The following is a 27,920-nucleotide window of genomic DNA, read 5'->3' as shown; positions in this document are numbered from 1 at the left end:
TTCAAAATGATCGGCATTATCCACCAAGCTATTTCACGAAAACTTATTCAAAATTGTACATAGAAACTTCTATCATCCATAATAAAATAGTGATCAAATACAATGGTTTTTATCTTTATGGAAAGTGTTTATGTGCTCATTATAAGCCTCATCATTTTTTCTGAAACATTCTGTTTCTGCCTCTGTTCCATTTTATTTCATTATAGCCTCTATATTACATGTTAACAATATAGGAACTTGACCTTACCTCAGTCACAGATGGAAAATCGTATTACCCATAAAACACTGAACCGGAAACAAAACTAAGATATCTCTATTAATAGAGATATCTCTATTAATAGAGATATCTTAGTTTTAAATAGAGATATCTTAGTTTTAAATAGAGATATCTCTATTAATAGAGATATCTCTATTAATAAAGATATCTCTATTAATATAGATATCTCTATTAAAAACTAAGATATCTCTATTAAAAACTAAGATATCTCTATTTAAAACTAAGATATCTTAGTTTTTAATAGAGATATCTCTATTAATAAAGATACCTATTATATTAGATTAATGAAGACTGTTACGCGGCGTTTTTTGTAAGAAATATTTCTTGTTTATTATTATGAATGCTATGGCGCTATATAAATTGACACAAAACAAATAGATAGACGTGGCGCCGAAACAGCAATGCAAATAACATAATTACAATAGAAATGGAAAATATCATATCATCATTAATATATGAGTATACAATACGATATATTATTATACTTTGAAATCAAAACACAGGAACTTCACTCACAACAGTCATGAACAAACAGAACTTTGTACCACCGACCCGATAAAGGACATATTAATAATATTTTGATGGTCTTTAAAACGAATAATTTAAAAGATATGTTATATTCACACCCACACTTAAGCACCAATCAGGCAATGGTATGCTTAGGTCTAACACCAATAAATTACACAAGGCCAGGTCCCCAGGGCCAACGGAGCTTGTCACCTGTCAGATTGTATGATCTGTGAGCTACATTTTGATCTGATTCTGAGCTAGCTGCACTAGCTGACATACTTCAACTTGCAACATAAGAATTGTTAGACTAGGCCTACATCATTTTACAATATGGGCTACGAAGGAATGACTGCCGCTGACATCGTTGTCATTATTTTATATTTTTTCTTTGTTATAGGTGTGGGGTTCTGGGTAAGTTATTGTTCAATCAATGTTTTTTTCTGAGCACTACTTGGCCTTGAATGTTCACAATTGTTCAAGATGCCGTGGACCGTGGTAGAGACAGAGGTCAAATAAATAACGAGTATATAGAGATAAAACTACAGGAACACAGAATGCTACACGTCTATAGTTTTCAATTGGCCGTATAGTACAGTGAGAAATCGCTGATTTTAAAGTTTTCTTCAGTTAAAATTATTATGATTATATATAAATAACACTTCAACTAGCTCTCAAAACACATTAATTTTGTTTTGAGAGCCGGTCAATGGTAAAAAATCAGACCGTCATAGAGGTAGAAGATAACCTATTTATTATGAAAACCTGCACATATACACAATATACAGCGTTACTGTATATTTATTTTCACTTTTGGAAATACAAATAAAATTGCACTTTAGCATCTTCTTTACTACCTGTTTGCAACAAACACGTATAGGAGGCCGTATACGGTTAGTAAATATTATTGATGAGCTAGCTAACAATGACTTTAATATAATATGAGTTGGCCTATTGAAAAAGAGGCTAATATTTATCCTATGAATATTATTATTATTATCCTATGATTCGAATATATTATTATTATTATCCGATGAATATGATGTATTCAAACGATAATGTAGTAATCTTAAAAGTGTTTATAATAATTATAAATAAATTAATAAATACGTTAAAACAATTTATGGTGAAAATAATAATTAGGCCTATAAATGAATGTGTACGTTTACATGTGTGTACACTATGTGGATGTGTGTGCAGGGTAATACTATCAGTGTACACCTAAAGCTCGAGTCCCACGATCTGGTTTTTTCTTCCGTCTTCCAAAGGGACACTGTATTGATTGATGGAAAGTGCCTGTTTCCAGTCACCTTTAGGGTCAAATCTATTATTTTAACTGCTCCCTTGTGTATAAAAGAGAGAAAATAGTGACTTGTATTTTAATTAATATACAATTGGTTATTGTAAATAGAGGATTTAACAAAAAAAGAACGTTAAGAAGTAAATACTTTATATGAATGGTATGATACTAAAGGTTAAAAGTATATCAATAAGAAAAAAACAGAAAATAATTTAAAAAGGTAGAAAATGTTAGAAATTATGTAATGAAACATTGAATGAATAAAGGTGGTGATGAACCATAAAAGAAAAAAAGTAGTAATCTTCGAAAGGTAAGGATTGGATATTCATCGTAGTTTTTTGTTTGTTTCTTTGATAAAATAAAACAACATCATCATAATATTAATAGTTTGACTTTCTGCTGAGGGGCGAAATTTAAAAAAGCAATAATAATCATTATCCTTTTTTTTCCTGAAATTACGACATTGCAAATTTCTTTTACAGTCAATGTACCGAACAAACCGTAGTCATGCCAAAGGCTACTTTTTGGCCGGACGAAGTATGTTATGGTGGCCTGTCGGAGCATCACTGTTTGCTAGTAACATCGGAACCGGGCATTTCATAGGGCTGGCTGGTACAGGTGCTGCTTCGGGTATTGCAGTTGGAGCTTACGAAATTATGGTATAACTTTTTTTCAAACGTTGTATGCTTTTCCTATGGTGTAGGTTTACATCCTGAACTTTATTTCTGCTTGCTTTAAATATCATGTAATTCGAAATTATTCCAATTAATCAAAAAATGTGAATGTACGTAGATGATTAGCAAATTTAAAAGAGGCCTATTTAAAAAACAAAATCACAGTGAAAACTATGATTTTGTAGTAAAAGATACATACTTAAGCAATCTTTTAATATGAAATACCATGGGATAGTTCTAATGGTAGTTGTCCAGGGGTAGTTCTAGGGGTAGTTGTCCGAGAGGTTGTCCTTGGGTAGTTGTTCGAGGGGTAGTTTTCCGAGAGGTAGTTGTCCGGGGGTAGTTGTCTAAGGGTAGTTGTCCGGGGGTAGTTCTAGGGGTAGTTGTCCGAGAGGTTGTCCTTGGGTAGTTGTTCGAGGGGTAGTTGTTCGAGAGGTAGTTGTTCGAGAGGTAGTTGTCCGGTGGTAGTTGTCCGGGGGTAGTTGTACGAGGGTAGTTGTCCGAGAGGTAGTTGTCCGAAGGGTAGTTGTCCGAAGGGTAGTTATCCGAGAGGTAGTTGTCCGAAGGGTAGTTGTCTGGGGGTAGTTTTCCGAGAGGTAGTTGTCCGAGAGGTAGTTGTCCGAGGGGTAGTTGTCCGAGGGGTAGTTGTCCGAGGGGTAGTTGTCAGAGGGTAGTTGTCCGAGGGGTGTTGTCCGAGGGGTAGTTGTCCGAGAGGTTGTTGTCCGAGAGGTAGTTGTCCGAGGGGTAGTTGTCAGAGGGTAGTTGTCCAAGGGGTAGTTGTCAGAGGGTAGTCTAGTTGTCCGAGGGGTAGTTGTCCTGACCCGTTTAATTTTTTTAGTCGGGTTTGGATCCATAATCATTACCCCTGATCGACATGCCTATCCTTAGCTTTGAATATCACTATCGAGAAATCTAAGGATTAAAACATTTTTGTACAATTTTTTTTTCAGTCCATATTTGCAATAATTCCGCTTGGTTGGATATTCGTGCCAGTCTACGTCTCTTCCGGTGTGTACACGATGCCAGAATATTTGAAGAAACGTTATGGCGGTCAACGACTTCGGATCACCATGTCAATAATTGCTTTATTTCTTTACATATTTACAAAAATATCGGTAAGTTTACTAAAGATTTATGGATGTATGGATCTCAAATACAAAAGGGAAGTTTCATTACTAATGTATAAATACTAATGAAAAGTATACTGCGAGGAGTGCGTGTAGTTTAGGGTGGGAGGGGGCGGGGGCTGGGATGGAGACGAGGAAGGGTTGTTGATTGTGATAGAACATGTATGTACATGAAGTTGTTCGCGCATGCGCATTACAGAGAATTAGTCACGGTTATTTAACGCTCTTCACCAACTAAATTTTCTTTTGCATTTAATTTAATAATGTATTATTAATTTCATTTTAGGTGGATATATTTGCTGGAGCTGTTTTCATCCAAGAAGCGTTTGAATGGAATGTCTATGTCTCCATTGGTATACTCCTAGGAATAACATCAATTTATGCTATTACCGGTAAGTCGTGAATGTGCAAGCATTTTGGCACACATGACGTTTCATAGCTTTTAGTTTACGGAAAAATGGAAACACTCGTCGTTTAGTTCCCGTGCGGCGGTACGCAATGTCTGGAAAATGTAAGTCCTAAAACAGCAGTGGCGTAACACAGATGCCTGAGACCCCTGGTTTTGGAACTCTCTGTGGCCCTCCAATCCTGGAGGCCTCGGGCCTTTTTAGCCTTTTTGACATTATTTTGATGCCTGTTTTTCCTCTCGGCACTGCTCAGGGGCCCCCATAAGCTCCGGAATGCAGTGTGGGGCGGGGCCTACGTGAACATTCTTTAAACATTTTCAAATTTTCGCCTGTTTACTTTTGAACGCGCCTTGCATCACCCACTCTCAATCTCTAGGCATATATTTACCTGTGACGTAATCAGTAAAACAGTATTTATTTAAGGACAGGATATTCGCATTATTTTCGCGTTATTCGACACCACAAATGAACGAAAAGCAAAACGAAAACTGTGGTTTATTGAGTGATTTTATAATTATTCAATCCTGGCCAAGAAATAATAATAATCCTATTGAGCGTGTTTCATTTCCGAGAATAACCTAACTAATATATGCCATATTGTGGTCACAACATTCCAGTATACCGGTAATTATACCCTTATAAAGGGCCTTTCACACCTGTTCCGGCACGGTTCCGTACGGTCCGGCGAATCGAACGCAAATGTTTTGTTTTCACGACGCTCCACGCGGCCAAGCACCAAATCGATATGCGCGTAGCCGCGTAAAAACGAAACATTGACATTCGATTGGATTTGCCGTCGCCGGACCGGAACCGTGCCGGAGCAGGTGTGAAAGGCCCTTTAACCAAGTGGCCTAAAATAGTCTTTTTGGAATCAATGCGGTATTATTATATATTATCATTACAATTACATCATTGATAAAGATTATAGGAAAAGAAACAAACGGATGTAAACAACAAATATCTCACATTGCCATAAGCATTATTATTTAATAAACGATTATGCGAAAGAAAATCAAAATGTTAGGCTACTCAATGAACAAAACAAAATACGGGGTGCATTTCGCGACCTTAAACATATCGCAAAAAGTTTGCGCCCGTATCCAAATTCACTTGTTCTTCTGCATACATTCAGTACAGTTGAAAAACATAATAAGAAGTGTCTCATTGCGTATTTGCGAGGGACAAGTCGAATACCAATATGAAAGTTTTATGTTTACATTTTGCAGGTGGATTGGCTGCTGTTATTTACACGGATACCCTCCAATCGTTCATCATGGTCATTGGTGGTATCGTGCTTATGATTCTCAGTAAGTGTCTATTCACACTTCACACCCATGTCTATTTAGACGACGAGTCGCAACAACTAGTTGAAAATGTTGGTGAATAATCCATCACTATTTGCGATCCAAAATGATTTGCGGTGCGCTTGCGTTGCGTCCTTGCGTGGAACCAAACTTTGTCAATATTCACTAAAACAGTAATATTTATAAGCAAGTTGTTATTAAATATAACAATCTACATTATTAAATACGGGGCGCCGTTTGACATATTATCTATTGTGTTCTACAAACCAGGGTTTGTAAAAGACAAACCATCGTTTGTAAAAGTCAAATTGTTTGTCAGACAGAATGGGTAGTGAATTTAGTGTGGCACACGGCGCCCCGTAATCGAACGCCAATAAAAGCAAGTTTCTAACCATAGAGTAATATCTCTATGTTCTAACACAGATTCATTTTAGTAGGCCTACCTTGTGGTTTTTTTTTTATTTGACATAGGTTACAACGAAGTCGGTGGCTATCAAGAGCTACAAATACGGTACCCCGAAGCTGTGTCTAATGCCTCGCTGTACAACGATACGTTGCTCGAGTGCGGAATGCCTCGAGAAGACGCCTTTCATTTGTTACGTCATCCAACCGAATCCGATCAACCGTGGCCTGGCACGATTGTTGGAATCATGTTTATTGGTGTTTGGTACTGGTGCACAGATCAGGTACAGTAGACACTTAAAACTGGAATTATGTAGGCTGGAATTATGTTGGCCTACAGAAGTCGTTTGTTGGCATGCCCGCCGAAGCACAGGGACCCATCTCCAATTCCCGGCATACAATCTAATAGTATTTTTTCAATACAGGTGATAGTCCAGCGCGCTCTGTCCGCTAAAAACGTAACACATGCTAAAGGAGGCAGTGTGCTGGCTAGTTATCTGAAGATACTACCAATGTTTATGATTGTTATACCCGGAATGATTAGCCGTGTCTTGTTTCCAGGTAAGATGAGTGAAAGGGTATTTATTATTGCACATTTGTGTATATATAATAATTGGACGGATTGCAACATTTCATGTATAGCCTCCGCGTAGTACTGTGTTTACATATCAACGCACCAATTCATTCATTCATTCATTTATTTAATAGTATGTAGGCCACTGGCCCAAGTGCAGTAATAGAAAATAGTAAATATTATAACATTTAAGTAGTAGTATAGTAACAGTAAAATAATTATAGTTCTCTATTTATATGCGAAAAAGGCAAATCTTATCAGGTTATTGATTACTTTTTCACGCTGCTGCTCTAGCCCGCTACGTCCCATTAGGACTACTCAATCAGAAGCTAAAGCAAGCAGCAGTTATAGTTCTAAGGACAGACAGTTTTGTGAAAATGGAAACTCCACTATGATTTATTGATTCCAGCTGCTTCAGTAGACCCAAAAAACGTCTGGGAAAGAGTCTATTAGGACATGTCATGCTAAAATTACAAATCCCTATATTCACTGTCAGTGTCAGATATTCATTGAATTATTATCGAAACAGTCCATTAAAGTTTGTGTTTGTAATAGGATACAATTCAATTCACAATTGAAATATCTAGGGGGATGAAGTGACCCCCAGATTTGACCTTAGCAATAAAATTAACTAAAGTGACAGAAATTGAGTATTCACTTCTGTAACAAAAAAGTAATATTTATTCACATATAAAAAATGAAAAGAAACCCAAAAACCATTGTCTGACAGACAATTTAAGTATTTGTTGCTTTAAATTACATTTTTTCAGGTAAAATCTATTATGTGACAATAAAATGACACATTTAAAAACATTTGAAATAAAAAATATTTTTCAATAAGCGAGCAGCGTTTTTTTTAAGAAAAATTTCTTGTTTATTAGTAAAATAAACTTGTTATGTGTTGGAAAATAATACCAATGACAAGCGACAGTTCGAATAATCCGTCGCTTGTGATTGGTCGAATCACTTATACGTTACGTTATACGTGTCTGTTGAGAAGCAAGCATACGTTCACACTGTGTTTTCATTTGTTTATGTTTCAAAGATGAAATAGCTTGTGTTGATCCGGATAATTGCATGGCTGCCTGTGGAAATCCCGTTAGCTGTTCCAATAGTGCTTATCCTAAACTTGTGTTAGAAATAATGCCAACCGGTAAGTATAGGCTCAGAGAATAAAAATAATGATCAACGGTAGATCAATCAAGCGTAGATGTCTATGTTTGATTGCCTTGGTTTGTGCTTAGGCCTATTTCTGGATTGAATTAAAGGGGTATTGTCCCCTAAAAAAAAAAATTTTACATTTTTTTGTTGAATATGCAATTATAATGTCGCATAATATTTATTCACTTTGGCCAAAAATTGGACCGAAAAAAAAATATTTTCCTAAAAAAACTGTAATTTAAAGCAAAAAATAGTCAAATTGACTGCCAGCCAATGTTTTTTTTGGTTGATTTTAAATGTTTATTTTGTCATTTTATAGCTGAAAACATTTTTTGTTCGGTTTTTTTTTCTACGGAAGTGATTAATTTTGTTAATAAAATACAATACATCTTTGAGATTTGTCAAATTCAAGCTTACATAATATATAACACGAGAAGACGGCGCGCCGATCAGTTCTTTATATTATGACTTTTCCAAAACGGCACCGAGTGTGAATGTAGCGTTACGTTCCATCGTCGTCAGACGATACCATCTAAGCTTGATTCCCACTAGGACGCAACGCAAGGACGTAGAAGCAACGTAAGTGACCAATCACAAGCGATAGATTATTCGAACTGTCGCTTGTCATTGGTCAACATGCTTGCGTTGCATTTACGTACTTGCGTTGCGTCCTAGTGGGAACCAAGCTTTATTCCGGTCGAGGCCGGGCTTACGGAAGAAAGAAGTTATATTCACGCTATCTGGTGTAGCATCTACTATTGTGAATATACAGTTGATGCTACAGTATTTAGTAAAAATCCTACATTGCTGTTGTCAACGCGTTGACATTTCAAGAAGTGCGTTACGGTATTTGATAAAAGCAGTTATTTTTAGGTGCGAGAGGTCTGATGGTGGCAGTGATGATGGCAGCGTTGATGAGCTCGCTGACGTCAATTTTTAACAGTGGTAGCACTATTTTTACTATGGATATCTGGAGACGTTTAAGGCCAAATGCCAGTAACACGGAACTCATGATAACAGGACGGTAAGCTTTCTTTGGAAAATTTCGGATAGTAAAATCGTCGTGGTAATGACGTGCGACAATGCGATATAACGCAACCAAGAGTGAAATTTAAGCTTGGTTCCCTCTAGCGACGCAACGTAACGCAATCTACGCAACATAAGAAAATGCTCTTCCAATTATTGCGTTTGCCCCCGCCTGCGTGAAATCAAACCTACGATGTTTGCAGCACTATTACGTCGTCGGTTCCCACTTGTGATTTAAGAAGCGTGGTTCCCACTAGAACGCAACGCAGCAACGTATCGACGCAAAGTGCTGTATTGCGTAATCACAAGTGGGAGCCGACAACGAAATAGTGCTGCAAAGATGGTAGGTTTTTGGAAGGGCATTTTCTTACGTTGCGTAGATTGCGTTACGTTGCGTCGCTATTTAAGCGTGGTTCCCACTAGCGACGCAACACATGACCAATCACAAGCGATGGCTTATTAGCTTGTGATTGCTAACTGTCTATAACTTCGCTTGTCATTCGTTAAAACACTTGCGTTGCGTTTACGTCCTTGCGTTACGTTATAGTGGGAACCAAGCTTTAGAACCAACCTTTACGCAATACATCACTTTGCGTCAATACGTCGCTGCGTTGCGTTCTAGTGGGAAACACGCTTTAGCACAGACACCTCGCACGCCGCGGAGAAAAGCCTATATATGTACATACAGTACTGTTGGCATGGTAATAAGATCAAATGACTGGTACGAGTCCCTATCTTGTCTAGGCGACCTCATCGTCCTGTTGTTAGATTACCTTGATATGCACTATAATAGTCTACATTTTCCACAGGCTCTTCATCGTATTTTTGCTGGCGATTAGATTACCTTGATATGCACTATAATATTCTACATTTTCCACAGGCTCTTCATCGTATTTTTGCTGGCGATTAGATTACCTTGATATGCACTATAATATTCTACATTTTCCACAGGCTCTTCATCGTATTTTTGCTGGCGATTAGTATTCTATGGATACCAGTTGTACAGGCCTACCAAGGTGGACAGCTGTTCGTTTACATCCAGTCGTTGCAGTCTTACTTTGCTCCCCCCATATTCACAGCGTTCGTCATGGGTGTGTTATGGCATCGTACGAACGAGAAAGTATGTATGTTTCATTTTAATCTCTGAATAACGTTTGCTGCAAATTAAGGCATTCAATGCCACTTTAAAGCATTCATCTTTGGTAGAGGAGTGCGCATTAGCTTTTTTGTGTGTTTACGGATTTATTATTTTGCTTAATTAACAATCATGCATGTGAACCTTAGCACCCGTAGGGGTTCTTGTTGGCTTTCACTTTTAAAAATACAGCATTCGGAAATGGTGATTATTATAAGTTATATACACAATGCTCTAGCCCCAAGTTTGTTATTGTTCCTTTAATATGTTAGTCCACCAGTCGGCTTTCTTTTCGATGTTTGTCTGCTGAAAACTACAGTTTACAAGCTCAAGTATGAAACGCCATATGTGCCAAAATATTTGTCTTTTTACTAATATTAAGTCAAAACTTCGACTAGAACCTAAACTAACAATGCTCGTGTATTATTTCTCCGTTGGGACACCCCTACCCTTTGAAGACGTGGCCCATATCCCGTAAGGGGAAATTTACTGTCCCAGGACGCCAGTTAACTTTTTGGGGTCACTGAATTGACCGTTGACCTAGGTCACAAAAAAATTGCAATTTTTTGGAAGGCCAACACGTTTCACATAACAATAAAACTATCAATTGCAGAAAGTTACAGTCATAAAAATGTATTTTGCATTTTTCCTAAACCTATTAAAAATACCTTATTTATAGCCTTAGTCACTTCCCGTGAAACGAACGCGGGACAATAATACATGTATGTTTTAACACTACAGATACCTCTTCAGGGGACCCTCTTAATTTGGTCCTGAATAAGAGGTGGTCTACTGTAAAATTTAACGATGTTAATGACGGTGACAATATCTTACTGACGTTGGGGTTGGGTCAACCGGCTCAGCTACAGTGATTAAGTTCACTTAGGTTGACCCTGGTCTCCCCAATTTAAGTTTTTTGTTGTTATGTATATACTGAAATAGACCGAATAAATAATGCAATAATGAAATGAGTGAGGAAGATAATAATTTATTTCTAGGGAGCTTTCTGGGGTTTGGTCATCGGAATCGCAATGGGTGTGACACGAATGGTTCTGGACATTGTGTACCCAGTGCCTCTATGTGGAGAGGTCGACATCCGACCAACGATCGTTTACCAGATACATTACCTCTACTACAACTGCCTCGTAGGAGCCGTGTCTATCATCTGTACCATTGTCATTAGTTTATTGACTAAACCTCTGCCTGAAACTTACGTAAGTTTTTTTCTTTTAGAACAATTACATAGCTACTTCTTTGTTCGCGCTCGATCAAAACTTTTCCCCTTGTGACCTGCCGTCATAATTTAAACGCTTGTGATTGGTCATCACCCAGCAAACGAGTCGTCTCGTCGAGAAAAAAATAAACATGTTTAAAGTTCTCCCGACGACTTAAAAACTACCCCCGACGCTATCTCACGATGACCCGTCTCGTCTGGATTCAACAGCACGTACGAGTCAAGTCCAGACAAGACGGGCTCGTCGGGCCTAGTCGCGTACTACGCTGTCTGAGTTAGCCTTAAGACTAAAAAATAAACACAGATTACGTAAGTTACAAGATAGCCGACTTAAATCAATAGTAAGTATTAACTAGGCAGTTTAAACAAAACACTTTAAAGATGTCGATGTGTTGCGTGTCCATGCTTGTAATGCGGCCCGGCCCGCGATTTTATTTTTCGTACATAAGTTGGGGACACCTTTTGTGAAAGATAGCCAAACTACTTCCTGAATATGACTAAACCTAACCATCTAAATAATCTCTCTCTCTCACTATATAGTAAAAAGAAGTTGCTCATGGGATTCGAACCCCATACATAGACATGTAAAGTCTATAGTCTTATCCACTCGACTACACAGACGGCTCGACGGATAGAGATTGCATTAGTGAATTGTAGTTAGATAAATTATTCTTACGTCACACCATAATGACTATTGAATATTCATGTTTATTTTGTGACGTTTCATGAAGGGTCCCCAGCTTATGTACGAAAAGAAATATCGCATGCGCCCCTGTCCTAATTTATGCAATGATTAATCTCATGAATTTTTCATGAGTTCTGCCCAAGACGTCCAGAAAAAAACACCAAATTTACGACTCAGCGTACAGGCCTAACCTGCTGCTGTAACAAGTTGTCTATCTTCTCGTTACGAGTTATATACAAAATACATTGGTGTTTTTATCTCTGACCGTACTTTCAACTTTCCGTAAAACAAACTTTCGTATGGTGTTCTTTTTTTCTTTAACGGATGTTGTAGTACATTTCCGTCATTTTATAATCTTCCTGTTAAGCTCTATCTGCACTATCAAACTAGTTTGACGAAAATATGGTAGTGATAATATGCTTAAATATGGTGGTGATATAACATCATCATGTCCATATATGGGCACATCACATTTTTGTCACATAATGTTTAATAGTGTATACAGGGTTTTAGAAAGTGTCAACATATAAAAAAAACATTTTTTTCAATTTATGAAGTTTAAACATTAATTAGTTTGTAAAATGGTCATCCTCGTTAAAAAAATTCGTTATCTCTTAGGTGATTGGAAAGACTTGGGCAACTCGTTATAAAAGGTCCGACGACCGGTTGAATAACCAGGACGAGGTAGAAATGGAAACTCCGGCTCTCGAAGAAAACAATCAAGAAAAATCAGGAGAAGGTATTTTACAGTATAGTAATTCCAAGTAATTTTAATTTAAGCTTTCGTCCCTTGAATTTGTCAATCCTGCTTGCTCCTTGTGTATCACGAGGGTTCTTTTGCCGCCATTCTCCTACTTTTCTAAAATACAGTTTCTCAGCGTCTCCTCAACAGCGATGGTAATTTCCATCATTCGCGAAAACCGGCTGATTGTGTAATGTGATCCAAACGACCAGTTTTGTTTCTTGTCTTATGTGCGGAAACATTACTAAATATTTTTAAAATGTATTCTGAGCAAATCAATCTTTGTTTTCTCGGATTAATTTCACTCTTCCATGGATAAGAATGGTTTTCTCTTGCCATTCAATAAGTAAATATAAGAATCAATAATATATCACGTGTATTCTCATTTTCACGCAGAAGCAGAAGATTCAGAAGTACAATTTCTGACCAGAACATGGCGTTGGTTTTGTGGATTTTCGGACTCGTCCAAAGACTCGACCCAAAAGGACGAAGCCTTGTTGACATCCATCGAGGAGGATCCTTTTTGGAAAAAGTTTTCTCTAGTAAACGCTGTCATTGTGATGGGTGTCGGAGTGTTTCTAATGGGTTTCTATGCGTAGGGTTAGTAGTAAAAACATAAGTCTTAATGGCAGACTTTGTTCATTAGAGGGCATCTCATGCATTCCTAATGAACTTTAGCGTAGAAATAGTATTTCACTTTATTCATAGAGTGCGTCTATTATGCGTGCTCGCCCTCGTCGTCCGCACCTCACGCATCTCCCAGCTCTTCCCAGCCTACTCCCTTGCTTTTATATATATTTAGTAATGTTTCCGCACATAAGACAAGAAACAAAACTGGTCGTTTGGACCACATTACACAATGAGACATTTATATATATATATATATATATATATGCACTGATGAAGGGCTAGGGTTGCCAGAAAGCTCTGCTAACTTTTCTGGCTGTTTATTTTATCGTTTTGATATAGCTTTTCGCTTTTTGTAAACAGCCAGAAAAGTTAGCAGAGCTTTCGGGCAACACTAGCCCTTCATCAGTGCATATATATATATATATATAAATGTCTCCGTTGGCCATCGTTTATAGACTAAATCAGAACTAGACATGAAACTCGTCACTTTGACGAGTTAGTTATCCGCACCACGACAAACGCCACGTGCACGTCTTACGTTGGAATATTGCACACAGGTAAAGATTATGGCATTATGACAAGAACTGAAGAATATGATATGCTGTTAGTGCTGAATTCTTTCAATTTTGTGTCATATAGTATACATGCAAACAGTATAATCTGTATACATATTACATGCAGTGTAGAATAGGTGAAATTACGGGACCCGCCATTTATTCCAATTTTTAACATGGCGACGGTATCAAAATGAAACACTTAGATAGCAATTTCAGAAGGAAATTATCTCAGGAACAACATATTAACGTGTAGAAGAAATTTGAATACGTAAAATATAGATGCGCACCCTTTTAAATGTGATGAACTATTACGCAAAATATGAAAATACGACTTTTTTTATTCAACTGGCCATATGATGACGTCACAACATCCGATTGGCAAAATGTTTACATGAATTCGTATCTACAATCCAATAGCTTCCATAAAACGTTTTAATCGTGATTATCACATTTTATTCTTACGAGCTATTACAGATTAAAATTTACTGTAAAGATGAAATTAATGACCCACGTAATTAAAATTTTTTGGCATGATGACGTCATAAAAATTAAAATATTTTTATCTCATGCTAAAGAAAGTTGATTGACCTACACAATATATAAATGTAGGAGAAAAAGGAATACAGATAAGCGTGATGCGCTCCATTGAATGTGATGAGCAATAACGAAAGAGACAAAAATCCTATATTTTACATTCGTGTGGCCATACGATGACGTCACAATGTTTTTTTAGCCTTATCGATGCATGATCCGATATCTACAACTCATCAACTTCTAGATTTTGTAATAAAAATAAACGGTTCACGGTTTACTTTAGAAACTATGACTGTTTAAAAAAAGACATAATTTTGACGATTTTTTAAGCTTTTTCATAAAAAACGCGCATGAAATGTTTAATTCAACGTGTTCGTATGGCGTTATTTAAATTTGAAAAGGTCTAAATTGTTTTCAAAATTACTAGGAAAGGCTTGAAAAATATGATTCAAGGGAAAAAAATATGTTTTTAACGCTACGTGCGCACCGCGTGCGTAAAAAATTGCGCGCCCGTGGGAATTTTTGACATGCTCAAAATGACAAGAAACGCATAAAAAGTTGATTAGAAATTAATTTTGCGCATTTTGAAATTTTAAATGCGCGTGCGCGCGTAACTTCTTGTGAAACATGCCATTTTTAATCCTTAGAAAGTTTGCCCCTGATATGACTTAAATTTTGTCAAAGTGTCAATACTAAATGACTTTTAGTTTTTAATCTATGATCAATCATTGAAATTCATAAAATTGCGCGTAAGTTACGTTGCGCAACTATGACGTCATTCAAAAATAGGAGGTGCACAACTTCACGTAAATACCCATATGTTGTCAAAGTTATGAAATGTTATGTTTACACATTTTAGAGAAACGCGATCCACAAAAAGGAAGGATGGAAAGAAGAACTAGACATGAAACTCGTCACTTTGACGAGTTAGTTATCCGCTCGACAAACGCCACATGCACGTCATACGTTAGAATATTGCACACAGAAAAATATTAAGGCATTATGACCTGAACTGAAGAATATGATATGTTGTTATTTCTGAATTCTGTTATTTTGTGTCATATACATAGTATACACAGTACAATCTGTATACATATCACAAACAGTGTAAAATAGGTGAAATTACGGGACCCGTATTTTATTGTAATTTTTGACATCTTGACGGTTTTTAAATGAAATGCAAAAGTAGAAATTTCAGAATGAAATTATCTCAGCAACAACATATTAACGTGTAGAAGAAATTTGAATACGTGAAATATTGATGCGCGCTCTTTTAAATGTAATGAAATATAACGCAAAAGATGAAAATACGACTTTTTGTATTTAACTGGCCATATGATGACGTCACAACATTCGATTGGCAAAATTTTCACATGATTTTGTATCTACAATACAATAGCTTCCTGAAAACGTTTTAATCGTGATTATCACATTTTATTCTTACGAGCTATAACAGATTAAAATTTACTGTAAAGATGAAATTAATGACCAATGTAATTTAAATTTTTAGGCATGATGACGTTAAAAAAATTAAAAAAATTTTAATTCATGCAAAAGATAGTTGATTGTCCTAGAATATATTAAAATCGGGCTGAAAATGGACAACGAATAAGTGGAGATGCGCTCTATTAAATGTGATGAGCTATGACGAAAGAGACAAAAATCCTATATTTTATATTCGCGTGGCCATACGATGATGGCACAATGTCCGGTTAGCCATATTAATGCATGATTCGATATCTACAACTCATCAACTTCCAGAATATGTAATTAAAAAAAAGTTCTCCATGTAGTTTAGAATCTATGACTGTTTAAAAATAGGCATAATTTTGACGAATTTTTGAACTTTTTCACCAGAAACGCGTGCAAATTATTTAATTCGACGTGCTCGTATGACGTAATTTTAAGTCGAAATTGTTTAAAAGTTGGTAACATTACTATAAAAGGCTGAAAAAACATAAATCACGCGAAAAAAATATGTTTTTAACGCTACGTGTGAACCGCGTGCGTAAAAAGTTTCGCGCGCGTGGGAATTTTTGACATGCTCAAAATGACATGAAACGCATAGAAAGTTGATTAGAAGTTGAGTTTTCGCACTCTAAAATTTTAAACGCGCGTGCGCGCGTAACTTTTTGTGAAACATGCTATTTTTAATCCATAGAAAGTTTGCGCTTGATGTGACTTAAATTTTCACAAAGTGTCAAAACAAAATTATGTTTGGTTTTTAGTCTATGATCAATCATTGAAATTCATAAAATCGCGCGTAAGTCACGTTGCGCAACTCTGACGTCATTCAAAAATAGGAGGTGCACAAGTTCACGTAAATGTCGATATGTTGACAAAGTTACGATATGTTCTGTTTACACGTTTTAGAGAAACGCGACGCACAAAAATGACAGAAGGAAAGAAGTATAATACAGAACTAGATTTGAACTCGTCACTACGGACGAGTTAGGTTATCCGCAGCGCAAAGGCCACGCGCACGTCATACGTTAAAATATTGCGCGCAGAAAAACGATTAAGTCATTGAAACAATTTCAGTGCGCTCTCTATTTTTCGTCACGTCTGAGTATATACGGTATACACTATATACTGTATACGTACTACATACAGTGCAGAATAGGTGAAAATAAGTGACCAAAGTTATTGACGCTTTTGAACATGATGACGTCATCACAATTTTGAAAATGGTGAATCGTCCGAAAGATAATTGATAGAGCTAGACAACATAAAAAAATGGGGGGAAATGGAATACAAATAAGTGGAGATGCGCTATATTAAATGTGACAAGCTACGAGGAAAGAGACAAAAATCATTTATTTTATATTCGAGTGGTCATACGATGACGTCACAATGTCCGGTTAGCCATATTGATGCATGATTTGATATCTGCAACTAATCTACTAACAGAATATGTAATTATAAAAAAGTTCACTACGTAGTTTAGAATCTATGATTGTTTAAAAAAAGGCATAATTTTGACAAATTTTTGAACTTTTTCATCAAAAATGCGCGTAAATTGTTTAATTCTACGTGCTCGTATGACGTGATTTTAAGTCGAAATTGTTTGAAAGTTGGTAAATTTTCTAAAAAAGACAGTAAAAACAAAAATCAAGCAAAAAAATGATGTTTTTGCGCTACGTGCGCACGTGCGCGTAAAAAAATTGCGCACGCGTGGGAATTTTTGAAATGCTCAAAATGACATGAAACGCGTAGAAAGTTGATTAGAAATTGATTTTTCCCATTTTGAAATTTTAAACGCGCGTGCGCGCGTAACTTTCTGTGAAACATGCCATTTTCTCTCCATAGAAAGTTAGCGCATGATATAAATTAAACTTTTGCCAAGTTTCAATTTAAATGGTTTAATAGTTTTCGATCTAAATTAAATACGCGAAATTCATAAAATCGCGCGTAACTTACGCTGCGCAACTCAAACGGTACCGAAAACCTTATTACGACATATTCAGATAGAGATCAATCTTCTGATAAAGTTACAAAATGTTATGTTGAGAAGATTTAGAGATATACGCGCAACAAAATTCTGGGAAAGAAAGAAGAATAAGAAAGAAAAAAAAAAAAAAAAAACTAGATTTGAACTCGTCACTACGGACGAGTTAGGTTATCCGCAGCGCAAAAGCCACGTGCACGTCATACGTTAGAATATTGCGTGCAGAAAAACGATTATGCCACTGAAAAAAATGTTAGTGCGCCCTCTATTTTGTGTCACGTTTAAGTATATACGGTATACACTATTATACTGTATACGTACTACATACAGTGTAGAATAGGTGAAAATAAGTGACCAAAGTTATTGACGCTTTTGGACATGATGACGTCATAACAATTTTAAAAATGGTAAATCAATCGAAAGATAATTGATTGACCTAGACAATATATAAAAATGGGGGAAAATGGAATACGGATAAGTGGAGATGCGCTCTATTAAATGTGATGAGCAATGACGAAAGAGACAAAAATCCTATCTTTGATATTCGTGTGGCCATACGATGACGTCACAATGTCCGGTTAGCCAAATCGATGCATGATTCGATATCTACAACTCATCTACATTCAGAATATGTAATTTTAAAAAAGTTCACCACGTAGTTTAGAATCTATGACTGTTTAAAAAAAGGCATAATTTTGACAAATTTTTGAACTTTTTCATAAAAAATGCGCGTAAATTGTTTAATTCTACGTGCTCGTATGACGTGATTTTAAGTTGAAATTGTTTGAAAGTTGGTAAATTTACTAAAAAAGACAGGAAAAACAAAAATCAAGCAAAAAAATGATGTTTTTGCGCTACGTGCGCACGCGCGCGTAAAAAAATTGCGCACGCGTTGGAATTTTTGAAATGCTCAAAATGACATGAAACGCGTAGAAAGTTGATTAGAAATTGATTTTTCGCATTTTGAAATTTCAAACGCGCGTGCGCGCGTAACTTTTTGTGAAGCATGCAATTTTTAATCCATAGAAAGTTTGCGCATTATATGACTTAAATTTTCACCAAGTTTCAATACAAACAAACTTTTAGGTTTTATTCTATGATCAATCATTGAAATTCATAAAATCGCGCGTAACTTACGCTGCGCAACTCGGACACGACTGAAAACCTTATTACGACATCTTCAGATAGAGGTCAATCTTCTGATAAAGTTATACAATGTTATGTTAAGAAGATTTAGAGATACACTAGCAACAAAATTTGTGGAAAGAAAGAAGAAAATAGAAAAAAAAAGAGAAAAAGAAAAATAAAAAAAAGATCCTGACAATAACAAGGGGTTATCCGCCAAGTGCGGATAACCAAAAAAAAAAAAAAAAAGATCCTGACAATAACAAGAGGTTATCCGCCAAGTGCGGATAACCAAAAAAAAAAAAAATATGATGAAACAGGACGATTACAAGGAGTTATCCGCTACTAAGCGGATAACTAATAATACAGAAAAAAACTGTTGATCTCATACAATAACAAGGAGTTATCCGCTTGGTATACCAAGCGGATAACTAATAATGTATACATGCTCTAGGTCATATTGGTTTGTGCGATCAGTATAACTCGACAATTCGATTACGCAAGATGATTATATTAATACGCACACATTCTATAGGAGGCGCTGTTTGAGATATTTTTAACTATAATAGTTTTATACTTCGTTTTGTAAGAATTTTTTAGATTGTATTTTAGACGCATGTTTAGTTTGGTTTCTCAATAACCTAGTATTATTATTGTGTCTTTCTGGGTTTTTTTAAAAAAAAAGATACACAAGATAACATGCCTGAATGATTTTGTCATATTTTGTATAGGCCTAAGTGTTAGTGCACAATTGAGCTAGAAATTGACTGCACGCTTTATGTACGAACTAAGGCATTTCCATGCAGAACCATCCCAACCCCCAACCCCCGACCTCCGACCTTTTACCTCAAGGTAACAAACACGCTTTCCTCTATTTTAACAAATAGCCCAGGGCGCATTATTCTTTTTCTCAGCAATTAAGGCAGAAATCATGAATAATAATTTCTTAGAATAATTACATAATATGGGACATTATAGAGGGCGCTATATAGGCATGCAGAGACAGAGCCATATATAGAGAGAGTTACGGCATTGAATGGATTAGAAGCCGTGTTTGTGTCCAACTATTCCTATGTAGCGTATGGAGTTGAGTCTTTTGTTTTGAAAATGTATAACGTTCAAAAGGCTTTAATTATCGAATTTAATATCAAAACAATCAATTTGATTAAAGGTTTTTGTTAAAATAATAAAAAAATTATAAAGTTACTGCGAACATGATTTAAAACAACAAAAATAGCAATTTCGGAACGGCTCTGGTTGTGCGCTCCATGCACGCTCTACGCGTGCGCGTTTAGTTTGTACAGTGATTCTCTATTAGTAATGCATTGTTTTTACATTTTGTTGTTTAAAATCATGTTCGCTGTAACTTTATGATTTCGTTATTATCTTAACAAAAACCTTTAAACAAATTGATTGTTTTGATATTAAATTCGATATTTAAAGCCTTGTGAATGTTATACATTTTTTGAGCAAATGAATCGACTCCATACGCTACATAGGCATAGTTGGACACAAACATGGCCGGCGTGCACACCACGTGACTTTCTAAAATCCGTGAACGCAAAGTCGTAACTCTCTCTATATATGGCTCTGATGCAGAGAGATTAAATAATTTGTGTAAACAGCGTTTTCCAACCGAAATATTTGGGTTAAAGGCTTTAACATTACACTGGAGGTCTTTCAAGAACAACTTTTTTTTTAATAGTTGAGAGAGATTATTTAGAGGGTTAGGTTTAGTAAATTTAGGAAGTAGATAAGCTGTCTTGCAATTCTTTATAATAGAAAATAATTAAGGTATTGAATTATTCATGATTTCTGCCTTAACATCATAGGAAAAAAAATAATGCGCCCAGGTCATCGATCGGTTGATTTATTTTAAATCAAACCAAAATAGATGATATAAAAAATCATTTAAAATAAACAAACGAAATTTCACTTCAGCATTCCTTTATTTATATCTTGATTACTTGCCAACAAAGGTTTATTTAATTTAGAAATTATCAATAAGCATTATTACCTAGCATAACATAAATCTAATTCCTTTCTTATTCCCCCATGGTGTTGATGTAAATAAACACATCGAAAATGAAGCGATACCATTAAATATTATTAACTTATAAATAGCTCATCAATAAATCATTCAAAATAACATTTATTTCCTTCATTAACACATATAAATACAATTTCTTACTAAATACAGAATGAAATAAGGAAACACTGAAAATATGACGGCTTATTCATTATTTCAAAATTAATGCTGGTATTATAAATACGAATAAGTGACCGGTTGTAGGTTCTTAACGGCGAATTGAATTTATTAAATTACAAATACTTTGGCACACATTCCGTGCCATACTTATGCATACAAAAAAGAAAAAAGATAGTGGAAAGTCTACGAAAGGAATCACATGCCTGCCTATTAAAGACCACAATGTTTAGACTCATTTTACTTTAGGAAAACTTGGTGTTGATCTGGGTCACGTAAAAGTAGACTTTAAAGTGGGAGAGTCTTTAATTGGCGGAAACCCTTTCTACAAAGTGGGAGTGCTAGACGAACTAACCACAATCGAACCATTCTTTTAAGTTATGTGTTGTTTAAGCAATGCGTGTACAATTTAAATATACATTAGATGTATAGATATGTGTGAATATTTGAATGTAATTAAATCAAATAAATAATTCAATTTCCTTTTTCTTTCAAATTACAAAAATTACAGGAAGAAAAAAATTCTACAAAAAGCACTTAAAACTATCAATAGTTAGAAACAGATAGTGCACACTGCATAGATAATGCACATATCAATGCATTCTATTAGTTGATACGATTCTCTCAAAAGTAGATAAATTCTACAAGAAGTAAAAGAATGGAAAGAAACAATAATAGTGCTCATTATAAAGAATACACACAAAGTTGTTGTAATCCATTATTTTGTACCAACTTAGAGGGTCTTTTTAAGAATGACAATGTTGGTTTTCTATTGTTTAAATATACCAAGTTGTCATTAAAATTGGGTATCACCTTGTAGTTGCCAGTGAGTTAAAGGGTCGCTCCGGTGTACACATTTCTGCAGATAGAATGTTTGCAAATGCTTCAATATTGGTCAAACCATTTTCTAATACTTGTCTAATTATACTCTGGAATTATACTTTTATATTCTCTACAACAACGTTTTCAATATTTACATTATACCTTAATCTGTACATAATATATACAATCTTAATTATTAAAAAAAAGGATAAATTGGGAAGTAATAAGCTACGTTTCAGTTGGAATGGTAGGTTTTGGCAAAGCATGACCTTCGTGTTCTTTCTCTTCAAACATGATAAACTCTTTTACGTGAATGTCTTGGGTAGGTGAGTTATTTGACCCTTCAAGATCCGTAAAGCTATCGATACTTGAATCACGTGATTTTTCCGCGTACATTGATTGTTTTGAATCTGAGCAATATCTTTCTGTGATAGACTGCGCGTCATCAAGATTGGTTGAATCGTCTAAATCTGTTAACTGACTCACGGGGTTGTAATCAGGACTCTGGTCCAATATGGTACAGTCACTGTCTATAAACTTTTTACGGTGTACATCGGTGTTATGGCCATTTCCTTCATGCTGCCGATCGTGTAGATGTAGATGCACTCTCTGTGTAAATTTTAAGTTGCATTTTGAACAGTTGAACGGTTTCTCTCCACTGTGTAAACGCATGTGTGTTTTTAAGTTACTTGTACTGCTGAATCTCTTTCCGCAGTGATCACAAGTGAATGGCTTTTCCCCGGTGTGGACAAGATTGTGCTTCTGCAGGTGAGCATACTGTGTAAAACCCTTTCTGCAAACATCACATGTGAATGGTCGCTCACCACTATGTACTCTTAAGTGAACTTTAAGATTGGAAAGTTGGCCAAACACTTTTGTACAAACGTTGCATTCGTATACAATCTTGCCCTGTTCTTTCCTTAAAGGATACGGTAGCGACTTGTGCCCATAAAATGGATTTACACATTTCGATCTCTTTTTTAGATTTTTATCTGGACTGGCGGGAAAATCAGTTGGACTTTTGTTATTTGAAATACCCTGATGGACTGGAGTGACCTCTGGAGGAGTGGGAATCATTTTTGGGATATCTATGTAAAGATTTTGATTGTTTCTACTCATTTCTGGCGTTTTGTTGAAATACATCTTTGATTGCTCTTGCATATAAGCAGATGGGAAGTGTGGTAAGACGTACGGTATTGGTTGTCTGATGTGATGTGAAGTAAAGTTCGTTCTGCTATTAAAGTGCATTTGGTGTACATAGTCTGCGGAAAACGTTGGACTGACGCTTCGCGCCTTTGCAATTGGTGATAGTGGTTCGCGTTTGATGTTAACCGGTGGTAGAGAAGAAACACGCGAAGTTCTTTGTGTAGTGAAGGACTTGCGTTGCGTAAAATCGCCGCGGCCATACGTAAAGCCGGTGAATTTATCTGTAAGGCTCATAGTGTTAAAGTGATTGTATATTGCCGTGTCAAAGTTCGGTCGTTTAGGCTGACGTTCAACATGGTTACGAAGATCAAGTGCTTCGACGAAATCGTTGTTCTTGCCAATTCCAACTTGTAGCGGTTTACCTACAAAACTCGTGTTATTACCTGTTCAAGAGAATACAAATAAGTGAGGTTAAATATTAGTTTTAACATATGCCTACACTTGATTGTTTTTTAGTTTTAGATGCTACAATCTGTGGGTGCACCCCACAGATGATTTCGGTCGCGCATTATTCACCAGCCTCCCGCGTAAATGTATTTCTCAAAACATGAGCGTGCAATAAACCTTCAAAATAATGCACGACACGTGATGATACGAAAAAAACCAATCGTATACACTCATATAAATAGTATTAATGTGCCTACCATTAGAGTTCAGAGGGCTCTGAATTTTCCATTTCAATCGTTCGCTGAATTCTCGACAATACCAGACGAAAAGTTGCTCTCCTTCTAAAATACAACGAGTGGTGTAGAAGAAGATTTCAGTTCCATGTTGGCAAGCGACAACGTTCTGCAGGTGGGTCATGCCTGGAGCTGGCTGGACGTGGCGCATCCAGTTACTCTTTGCTGTATCGAACCCGTCTATAAAATGGACCAACGTTGTTCCGTTGTATACCTGAAAAATAAGGAGATGATTTTGCATAAATTAGTTAATTGATATAAGAAGAACAATTCTGAAGATCAGATGGCGCAACTAAATAACAGAGCTTCACAAAAACCTCATTATAATGACATCATCCGCTAAACAAGGAGATGGAAATGACTTGGTTATGTTGTAAGGAAACCAGCAGGTAAAAATAGAGAGGCATATGCAGTGGCGTAACGCAGAGGCATGAGGCCTCTGGTTTAGGAATCAAGTGGCTCTCCAACGCTGAATTTTAATTCCTGTTTTTCCTCCAATGCTCATGGACCCCGGTAGCTGTGGGCCCATGGCTTTAGCAAGTGAGCGCTCAGAGCCGTTACGCCACTGGGGTAAAAAATGCGATGGAGGTCATGGATGTAGACACAGGCAGAGGCAAGTAACTGGGAGAGATTTAGAGAATTTTTATTCCTCAATAATTTTCATAATACGTTTATACAGTATTCGGATATAAACAATACAGTACAGTATTTCTTTTCATACATACTAACAAACTGTTAGAAAACATCAGTAAATAAAATGTTCCAAACGGTGGCCGTGGATATAGCTATACATTTATTTATTTTTTTTTTCATTTCATTTATTTCAATATCATCATCGCAGCCTTAGCTGAATTACAAAGATATTTACATTTTCTCAATATTAAAATTTGTATAAAAGTATAAAACCAATTTCATCGTGTTTAAGTTTTAGACTGGGCTATTTTTAGAATTTTATTTAAAATATGCCTATTTTAGCAATGTTAAGCTTAGGCCAACACATCATTCTGAAGATAATGGTGGAATATTTAATTGTATTGAATTATCCCTTACCGTATTTGCGTAACGCAGAGGCCCGAGGCTTAGGAACCCAAAGTTGCCCTCAAACGCTGGAGGCCTAATGTGTTTTTTAGCCATTTCAATATATTTTAATGCCTGTTTTTTCTTTGGACACTGCTCAGCCCATAGATCCGGTGCCTATGGGTTTTGCCAGTGAGCGCTCATTACCGTTACGCCGCTGTTTATACGTTTGATTAGGGTATTTTCAAATTGAACGGAACAGGGTAAAAGTAGTCGGAATAATCCACTGATTTCTGAATACTTTAATTAGCGGAAGTAGGTTGATCGTACACGTAATTTTAAGAAGTGAAAATATCAGGTAAGGCTTTCGGGAAATGATACCCTGGGAATAGGATACCAATAAGGAAACTGTTCAAAGTATATTATAACAACCACAATATTGAATAATAAAGTCTTCTGAGAACGCATAATGCCACATCTTTCCGTTGGCGGTTGTTTACTAAAACAAGAACAAAATTGTCTGCAGATTCGAGATAATTATAGGTGCAGTGAATCTATGTAAAAGCATTCGGCAATTTCTTTTACTTCCCTGAACGTGTATGATGTCATTATGTACGCGTAAGATATAGACTTACGCGTGAAATATGATATTCAGTTAAACTATACCGCTACACTTTTATTTATTAAAAACAAAGCTTTAAGCCTGTTTGGTTCCCTAGGACGCAACGCAAGGACGTAAGCACAAGTAATTTGACCAATCACGAGCGAAGGATTATTCGAACTCTTCACGTCCTCAATCAATTCGCTTGCATTGCGCTTATTTATACTTCCTTGCGTTGCGTTCTAGTTGGAACCACCAATTAGACAGAAACGAAGTGTTTTTATATTTTATGAAGTTTATCGATTTAAATAGAGGAAACTCACTGGAATATGGTGCGCAATAAGCAACAAATGTGTATTAAAATATTTGTGTGTAATTGCAAAAAATGTTTGTACATTTTAAAATGTGTACTTGTAAAATGCATGTTTTAGTTTATTTTATTTTCTATCTTTCTACATAAAAGTATAACAGGGATGGCGGAAAATTTTGGTATTTGTAAATTGCATATTTTGTAATTGTAAAACGTATTTGTACACTTTTGCTGCTTATGGCGCCCATACTGGAAGGCTCAATTAAAGGATTTTATTCTGTGTCGTCGGCGGTTGAGGTTTTTCTTCATAATACTTTTATGTGTGGTGAATGAACAAAAACGTGCCCTATGTACATTGTTATTCATTACTAAACTTACCCTCCAAAAATAGGCAATCTCGGCATCATTTGGAACCTCCTCTGGTCGGTAGATCTGACCGGTAAGTGGACCAAACCGTGTCCCCATTGGGATATAATCTTTACTGAACACGCCGATTGTCTGTGAACGAAAGATGGATTAGATATAGTCTATGTTTTAGACGGCGACGTACATATTATGGCGTTACATATGCCTATTTATACTTGATTAGTTGAAATCGCATAACAATCGAAACGCTGACTGGTGGAATAACAACATAGACTAGACGAACATCTTGGTTAGATATTGGTAGAACTGTATAGGCCACTATAGTCCAGAAGATTTACAACATTTTAATTTTATTTCGCTTATTAACATATCATTAACACTGCTACTTGTATATGGTTTTCCACGTAGGCCTACCGTAATTTGTCTTTGAATTTATTTAAAGGCCTTGTATTATTGTGTTATTCGTATAAAATATGTCTACTACTCATAGTATTCAGTGACGATAAAGGAAGTTAAGATTGCGTTAGATACTTAGAAAAGGGATGTAATACTTGGATAATGTGACTGTTGAATTGTCAAACATTGACAGCCTCGCGCTAGTACTGATTTGGTGTGGTATAGAATACACTTTCAAAATGGAAACCAAGGATAGCAACTCGCTAGACCTTTTACCATTACAATTCGTTTATCAGACTGTCGAATCAGATCAATTCGTTATTGTTGTTGGTACAACCGTAACCATTTCTATACCGATAAATAATTGATAGTGCATGAACTTAAAGCCGTATTGTTAAATAATCCGTAGGCCTAAGTTTTTCAAGCATGATTCAATCACTTTCAACCCTGGTCGTACGTTCGCTATTGTATTGGATGTTGCTGATTTTACTTTCTTTTGTGAAGCGCTTGTACGATTCCATCATAGTTTACACGTGTAGCAGTCAATTAAGCTATGTATTACGCGCGCGTACGATGATCATAGCTGCTAGCGTACGCGCGCGTTCAAACTACGATGATCATAGCTGTTAGTGTACGCGCGCGTTCAAACTACGATGATCGTAGGTGTTAGTGTACGCGCGCGTTAATTTCATGATATTGGTTGTCATTTATTTAGCCTATAGACTCGACGAAGCAAGGACGTACCGGTAAGCGCAACGCAAGTAGGCTGACAAATTACAAAGGAGCAGTTCGGATGATTGCGTTGTGATTGGTCAAACTACTTGTGTTTCACTTCATCCTTTCGTGTTCCCTAGTGTAAACCAAGCTTTAGCAACAATCAATAAAGTGTAATCCTACCTCGTATTCTGTATCAACATGTTTGAAAACAAGATTTGGAGGGAGTGAAGAGATCGATAAATCTTGACCATTTGCGTGTTCAGTAGTCCTATCTTTAACCATGTACACGCATAACTTCTGGTAGTCTTCTTCTGCCAGACGGCTTCGCTCACTTTCATCTGCTCCCATATTGACTTTACTTTTCGGTCGGTCTACTATGGGAGTATGTAGAGTCTACAGTACAAAAAGATGAATATTTTGAGTTATTAAAATCATTATAATAGGCTGTGTAATGCACTAACTTCCTTTTTCGTGTATCAATTATATTCCGAAGCGGAGTGATCGTCGTAATAATAGGGTGTTACTAGACATTTTTTTTAAAATAAAACAGTATAGGGTAAATAATAAAAAATCAGTATTACACAGTTATAGGTCCTATTTCTATTAATGTTGCTCAATAGTGATTGTATTGTATATATTTAATGATTGTAAGTAAGTATTAAAGTATAACCATGGGGAGAGTGTTCACTCTTCCCATGGTATAATACCTCTGGTATAACATTATGAAAAGGTCCTGTGACACACCACTTT

At 36.1% G+C, this 27,920-nt stretch overlaps 2 protein-coding genes across 2 annotated transcripts; one reads left to right on the top strand and one right to left on the bottom strand.

Moving 5' to 3' along the window:
* The first annotated feature begins 1,059 nt into the window (after nucleotides 1-1,059).
* Nucleotides 1,060-22,897, top strand: LOC140055659 (sodium/glucose cotransporter 4-like). The gene is made up of 15 exons (XM_072101020.1): nucleotides 1,060-1,198; nucleotides 2,567-2,743; nucleotides 3,709-3,873; nucleotides 4,172-4,277; nucleotides 5,519-5,599; nucleotides 6,068-6,282; nucleotides 6,424-6,559; nucleotides 7,618-7,725; nucleotides 8,607-8,757; nucleotides 9,711-9,879; nucleotides 10,893-11,108; nucleotides 12,432-12,552; nucleotides 12,952-13,155; nucleotides 22,593-22,645; nucleotides 22,862-22,897. Exons 1-13 carry the CDS (start codon nucleotides 1,118-1,120, stop codon nucleotides 13,152-13,154), a joined length of 1,929 nt encoding a protein of 642 aa, XP_071957121.1. The 5' UTR covers nucleotides 1,060-1,117; the 3' UTR covers nucleotide 13,155; nucleotides 22,593-22,645; nucleotides 22,862-22,897.
* Nucleotides 20,690-27,506, bottom strand: LOC140055658 (PR domain zinc finger protein 1-like). Its single transcript, XM_072101019.1, has 4 exons — nucleotides 27,351-27,506; nucleotides 26,070-26,189; nucleotides 23,728-23,977; nucleotides 20,690-23,466 (listed from the first exon to the last, which is right to left on the bottom strand). The coding sequence occupies exons 1-4, from the start codon at nucleotides 27,450-27,452 to the stop codon at nucleotides 22,106-22,108; spliced, it is 1,833 nt and encodes a 610-aa protein (XP_071957120.1). The 5' UTR covers nucleotides 27,453-27,506; the 3' UTR covers nucleotides 20,690-22,105.
* Between the last annotated feature and the right edge of the window lie 414 nt (nucleotides 27,507-27,920).

This window comes from Antedon mediterranea, chromosome 7 (assembly GCF_964355755.1).
Source record: "Antedon mediterranea chromosome 7, ecAntMedi1.1, whole genome shotgun sequence".
In the NCBI taxonomy this organism is placed as follows: domain Eukaryota; kingdom Metazoa; phylum Echinodermata; class Crinoidea; order Comatulida; family Antedonidae; genus Antedon; species Antedon mediterranea.
This window is presented reverse-complemented; position numbering and strand designations above follow the sequence as displayed.

Bases quoted from the DNA above. Each gene is read 5' to 3' on its own strand.
- LOC140055659 (XM_072101020.1), top strand. From the start codon at position 1,118: ATGGGCTACGAAGGAATGACTGCCGCTGACATCGTTGTCATTATTTTA. The intron at 4,278-5,518 runs GTAAGTCGTGAA...TACATTTTGCAG, and splicing joins ATCAATTTATGCTATTACCG to GTGGATTGGCTGCTGTTATT. The intron at 6,283-6,423 runs GTACAGTAGACA...TTTTCAATACAG, and splicing joins GGTACTGGTGCACAGATCAG to GTGATAGTCCAGCGCGCTCT.
- LOC140055658 (XM_072101019.1), bottom strand. From the start codon at position 27,452: ATGGTTAAAGATAGGACTACTGAACACGCAAATGGTCAAGATTTATCG. The intron at 26,190-27,350 runs GTAGGATTACAC...TTTCGTTCACAG, and splicing joins ATGTTGATACAGAATACGAG to ACAATCGGCGTGTTCAGTAA. The intron at 23,467-23,727 runs GTAGGCACATTA...TCTCTTGAACAG, and splicing joins GAGCCCTCTGAACTCTAATG to GTAATAACACGAGTTTTGTA.